Consider the following 6,893-nt stretch of genomic DNA (forward strand, 5'->3'; position numbering starts at 1 on the left):
TTGATTTATCGGTCACAAAGACGCATAACTGTCAATCATCCTCCACACAAAACACAAACATTCCCAATATACACATGCACATGCTAACCTACATTCGCAAAGCAATGCATCACATGCACAAACAAAAACACATGAAACAGACACAAATGGAGCTGTGCAATCATTCATACTGCATATTCACACATAGACTCACTTTGTGCTTTCATTCTTCTGCTGCCCACCATTCTTAAATGCTTCCGGAAATTCCTAGAAATTAGTCAGAAAAAAGTGGAAGAAGGATAAATCAGGTCATCAAGACCACAAGAAAACATCAACAGCATGTGTGTGACATTACACCGAAAACCCTTTGCTCGGCAGTCAATGAATCATATCATTTCCGCGCTTGAAGACGTGAAGAGATTTCCATTGGGTCGTTCAAAAGAGCAAACATATTTTGAAGGCCATACGAAACCCAAGCGCTTCGCTAAATATTTGCACCACGTAGGCTGATGGAGACTCGAGCAGACGTCCTTGCTCCTTGCAGTATTGAACCAGCAAGTGTGTACTTTCTTTGAGCCATTTGGCATCTCTCCAGCTGACTAAGAAAGCAGACAGGGAAAAATGCCACTGCAGTAGAGTCTGTCCCACACCACTGTTACTCAATGACAACTGTACACAACTGTACTCTTATATCCATGACAACTGTACATTTGTAATGTTTGAAAAACTAGTAAGGGGTGGAAAAAGGGGACAGAGAAAACGACAGAAGCATTCTTAGGTCAAAAACATACTCTATGCAAGTATGCAGATGCTGATGTGAATGCTAGGCTAACACTTACATACCTAGTTCTTGTCTTACATAGCCTAGTTCTTGTGTTACTGTGGCTGTAGATGGTTACCAAATGTCTGTGCCATTACCTATCAAATCAAATTATGAGTTTTGAGGCACTCAAAGGGGTCATATAATGGTACACGCACTTTTAACAAGTTGATTGTACTGAAATGTGTGTTGGCTGTGCCCTGCCTCAAATTGAGCCGTTCGTTTTTGTGATGTCAATAAATGGACGCCCCTCCCGATTGTTGATTGACAGCAGCGTTTCAACACATCCTCGCCCTGAGCGAGCTGTCATCATAGTCCGCCATTGTTGATACACTGGAGCAGAATGGCGCCTAAGCGATTGTGGTGTTCTGGGATAATTATAATTAAAATACGATAATTATCGTATGTCTGGCAACACTGACTCCACGTGCGTTGTCAAAACGCTCATAGAACGGAGGGGCGGAATGAGCGAAGCTCATTATCATATAAAGGAATATGAGTAACACTTTACAATATGGGCGCACTAATATGCATTAATTCATGCTTAACTAATGCACAGAAAATCATGAGTTAATGTATAACTCATGAAGAACTAAACCATTAATTAATGATTACTGCATAAGGAACTAATAAAGAGTCTATATGATTAATAGATTAAGTAATAAATTAATTGCAATTAATTCAATGTGTCATTGTCCATTAATTCCTTAATAACATATTTTATTAACTAATAGTGTACATTAATGTGTTAATTACCACAATTAGACAAGGCTATGCACTTCAACTGCCAGTTGTCTGCTTTAATTAATCATTAGCTAATGATTTGCAAGGGTATCATTATGCTATGACTTTACTTGATGAGGCACATCATTATTAACTAGTCATTTAGTAATTGTAGTAATTTTCACATGAATTTGCGCTAACAATTAAGTAATTAATCATGAATTAATGCTTATTAGTGTACCTGTCATATTATCTGGAAGTTGAAATACAAGGCTTTGGCTCATTCTGGTAATTAACATATTAATTAACAATATTAGTTATTATGGAATTAATCCACAATTACATATTTAATTAATAACAATTTATGTATGAACTAATACATTAACCTTACAGACTCTTAATTAGTTCCTAATGTGGTAATCATTAATGAATAGCTTAGATAATCATTAGTTACACATTAATTCAATATTATCTGTGCATTAGTTAAGCATGAATTAATGCTTATTAGTGCACACGTATTGTAAAGTGTTACCGGAATATGTACTGAAGCAGCATGCTGAAAACGGAGCAGTTTGTGACCAGGTAAAATTTGTGTTTTCTTACAATACTAATGAGATTTTTTAATTTAAGTATATTACAAACTTTTCATTTAGACCCTAAAGAATCAAATTAACTTCTATGAAAATGGCATTTTATGACCCTTTAAAGCATTAAAAAGACTTTACACAGTCTTTCTAGATGCAGATTTCAAAGTGCGCAAAATTGCATTGAAATGAATGGGAATGCTAATGGAATACTAGCTTTTTCCAGGTATTCATCTTTTTTTTTAGTCACATGGCTGGTGCGAAAACATCCACAGAACTGCATCACAGGCCTGACAAATTTTCATCCATATCAAGCCACAAATATTTAATCACCTCTCAAAAGAAGAACAACAAAAACATGTGAATAAACTGCCAATTTTTTTCACATTTACAGCACCTGCCAGAGTATTTAATTCACTCAAATTTGGCCACTGGCTTACTGTGATATTAAGATCAAATGAGACAGCGATATTACGATCAAATTCAGTAAACACCTTGATAATATACTATACACAGGCAAGCTGATGAGCCCAGAATATGAACTCAACGTGCCAAATTGCAGATTGTTTTCTCTATAAAGGTTTTCTATGGGAAAACGCTTAACATTGAAACTTTGCGAATTGCGTTCATTATCTGAGTTCATCTATTTGCCTGTACATAGTGATATTGGAGGATCAAATTCAGCTAATTAATAAAACATACTGTGTTAATCCACATTAAGCATTTCATAAGATGTATTATGTATCATGTATCATCATGTAAATAATGTATCATCAGTAATGTGTATACTAAAATTGGTCTTTTAATTGGTCTTATTTCAATAGTAGTTATACAAGCCTAGTAAAAATAACTGGCTGGCAGCCGAGAAAAGCCTTTTTATGCCCTCCAGGTGGGAATTCCCGTAAATGTGGGAGGTCACGTAAAAAAAACTAAGTAGAGTAGGGTCAAATACCATACTACTTCAGAATAGCATATATTTTGGCTATAGTTTTGCCGTATGTGGAACTGCTAGTAATATGCCAGTACACTATTCTGAATTCAGCCATAGATATCCTGGTGAATAGCTTTGCAAGATTAATACTTAACATTCATAATCAAACCCAAATCCGAATATGCCTACTTCCTTACTACAGTATATAGTATATAGGTATGTGAACACCAGCACAGACACATGGAACATGCCAGATTTAGAATATCTGGACTGTATCTGTAATTACATACATGTATACTTTATAGAGCATACTTTCTGTCAATAGCATTTCTGAACTGTCAAGAAGCAAGTTCATCATCAAAGGTGATATCTGATCTGACAGAATGCAACAAGATACACTGTATGTTTCTTTAGAGCAACTCTACTCCTAAATTTGTTAGCAACTAATTTGAATTTCATGAGAATTCTGCTGAACATTTATCAACTAAACAACAGCCTGAATGAGTAGACTGAGTGTAAAAGAGTTTATGTTAATGCACACTTATAGCACCCATTTTGGCAATGCAGAGATTGTAACGCATACTTGCATTATAAATTGTCTTCGAACACCTTGCAAAACATTTCCATTTACACATGAATTCAAGCACTTGCGTTCATTGCGTATTTATGCACTATTCTAAGCAATTTTGTAGTATAACCGTATAAGTAGTGTGTTCACAATGAAAATTCCAAAAAGAAAAAGGCCACTTTATACTGGTTCATACACTTATTTATCTGAAAGAAAGAAAAAAAATAATTGTGGAATGTCAACTTGCAACCCGATCTCACGACCAAGTTGTACGAATTCGACGAATGATTAAAAAGTGGCTAATTCGTAACAATTCATACGACCTCACTCGTACGAATTAATACAATTTTGCTAAATCGTACATATTTTACGACTTGGCCAATTCGTATGAATTCGTACGAATGACCTAAACCTTACCCCGCCCCTAAACCTAACCATCACGTGGGTTTAGACAAATCGTACAAATTAGTACGAGTGAGGTCGTACGAATTAGCCACTTTTTAATCATGCGTCGAATTCGTACGAATTGGTCGTGAGATAGTGTTGGGAATGTTGGACCCCATTCGCACAGTCCACAACAGTCGCAGCTTTAAATAGGTAGCCAAATGGGAAGGGCTATCTATCAGACTTCGAAGAACGACAAAATAACCTTTTACACCACATACTGTATATAAGTGCTTAGTACGTCATTTGGGATGCAAATAGGGCCTTGTAGTCCTTATTCAAACAAAAACAACACTCTTGGCAAAAATGCAGTTCTACACGTGGCTAGGGCACTGGGGAAGCAGATTCTCATTAGCCAATGCATTGTGTAGGAAAATGTAATTTTATTGAGTCCGTTTCTGTTTTTCTCAAAGTGTCCTGTTTTGTGACATAATTACATTGTAGATCATTACTAATTGGAAGGGAAGTAATGAAGGGACAGGAGGAGTGAAGCAAAAACAGGAGAGGAAGAGAGAAACAGGGCTCTGTTTACACATGTGACAGAACTGTGCCCACCTGTGAGAGGAGGGAGGTATGGAGAAATCTCCTTTCCTGTCCGTCTTACGGCTTATTTACACCCACATGCATTAGAGAGAGAGAGAGAGAGAGAGAGAGAGAGAGAGAGAGAGAGAGAGAGAGAGAGAGAGAGAGAGAGAGAGAGAGAGAGAAACCTCCCTCGCCCCCGCAGCTAAGGATGAGTCAGAGCCTTTCTTCACCATTGTCTCTTTTCATTCTCTCACTCTCTCTGTCCCATGTCTGCAATCACTGCTCCTATATTAGCTCTTTAATTTCATCACCCCCTCTCTCACGCTGTTAAATAATTCTATTTCCTCAATCATGCCCCTTTCCTTTTCAAAAATAATACTTCACCAAAAATAAAAATTCTGTCATCATTTCCTCACCCCCACGTTGTTCCAAACCTGTTAAACTTTCTTTTTTTTTGAGAGGCTGCAAAGCCAACAGGTGGAGCAGCTTGATGTCTTGCTGGATCTAATGGGTGGAGCTAAATTGACCAACTACACCCTAACCCTATCTATAACCTTATCGCTAAACATAACTCATAACCCATTAGAGGTAGAGCTGGACGTCATTTGGATCTGTACTAGTGAGCACCACATATTATGCACTGTAAAATCCAATTAGTACACCTTGAAAAAAGCATGCAAACCGATTGCACTCAAAAAACTGAGTAAAGTGAAATAGGAATAATATGTAGAACTAACAAGTGCATGCCTAGTAGTGTACACTTACAAGAGAGTTCCAGTAACTTAAAATAATTTCTATATTATACTTGATCTTTTACTTTCCAGTATCTGTGAACCGAGGAAGTGTACTCCCAGAGTGCATTGCAGCATGAATAAATTAATTGCTTTATTTTACTATTTTTGGCTTTATTACAATTTTATTTGCTATCGTTATTGGGGTTATACTGAAAAGAGACAGCAAATAAAATTGTAATGTCTAATTAATTAAATTATTTTTTTTAAATGTTACCACTGTTGTGGTTTGCATGCTGAATGTTGAAGTCTGTGTGTGACTCAACCAAAATTGCAAGATATTGTCACAAATATAGAGGGATTATATCAACCCAATTAAAGATTTATGCCATAAGCGTTAGCAATAAAATGTTAAAAGATCATTATTATACATGAAATATATTTATGTTATATATAATTTATTAATTAATTTAAGTATGTGTGTTTGTATATATATATATATATATATATATATGAAGAGTTCAGATGCAAAAGCCTCTAAATGCCATTTGAAATTTTCTTCTTTAATGATGATTTTTATTAAACTTGTATATTTAAGTTCAGTAATTTCACTTAAATAACAATTAATAGGTAATTATCATTGCCATTTAAGTGAAATCACTGAACTTAAATATACAAGCTTGATAAAAATTATCATTTTAGAAGAAAATTTCAAATGGCACTTAGAGGCTTTTGCATCTGAACTCTTCATATATATATATATATATATAAATTACTTCACTTCCTTTGAAATCAAATATTGAAATTATGATTTCAAGTTGCATCACTGCAAACAATTGGAAGAGAACAATAATATAAATTAAGTTCCAAGTGACCAACCAAAGGGAACATCAATCACAATAATGGTGAGAAAGGGAAATCAACAAGTCAACTAAAGAATTTTGATGTTCTCCCAAAAATATTTAGGTGTATTGACAATAACACTCAAGATGACTGGAAAATGAGCGAATGCAAATTGAAAATGGTACTCAAACCAGTCAAGTAACTTTTACAAGGTTTTTCTGAGTAACGAAAGCACACATGCAAACAGTACAGATTACTAAGAAATTTTTAGTAAGTTCAACAAATTATTGCACTTTAAGTAAAGTTAACAAAAAATTCTTAGTAAGAACAATGTTAGATTTTACAGTGTGATTTCTTTAAACACATTTACCTGTACATTGATTGTATTACTATATTGGGTGCTCTTCTATGTAATCTTGGAGCAATCACACTTCAAAAATCACGAAAAGTACCATAAATTTGCCATATAAAGTTGTCCTATGGTATAAAATTTATTTAAAGAATAGAAATGTAGTGAGAAAGTTTCATGAGTTGATTTTATAGTGCTTCCCATGCCATTTTTGGAGCTTGACAGCTCTAGACCCTATTCAGCTGCTGGACATTCCTCAAAGTATTTTTATCGAAGTTCTACAGAAGTCATTCAGGTTTCAAATGACATGAGGACATAAGGTTATTGATGACAAATTTCAATTTCAGGTGAACGATGTGTTATTTCTAGTCACCTCAGCTTTTACTTCCATACCAC

At 35.1% G+C, this 6,893-nt stretch overlaps 1 protein-coding gene across 3 annotated transcripts in view; it reads right to left on the reverse strand.

Annotated features, from left to right (window-relative positions):
• Nucleotides 1-6,893, reverse strand: part of nsmfa (NMDA receptor synaptonuclear signaling and neuronal migration factor a) — a 48,975-nt gene that overhangs the window by 18,442 nt on the left and 23,640 nt on the right. For all 3 annotated transcript variants that reach the window (XM_089123565.1, XM_089123564.1, XM_089123566.1), the window contains one exon: nt 194-246. In XM_089123565.1, coding sequence (XP_088979691.1) covers nt 194-246 — 53 coding nt within the window. The remainder of the gene's footprint in view (nt 1-193; nt 247-6,893) is intronic.

Source organism: Pimephales promelas, chromosome 19 (assembly GCF_988280905.1).
Source record: "Pimephales promelas chromosome 19, fPimPro1.hap1.1, whole genome shotgun sequence".
In the NCBI taxonomy this organism is placed as follows: Eukaryota; Metazoa; Chordata; class Actinopteri; order Cypriniformes; family Leuciscidae; genus Pimephales; species Pimephales promelas.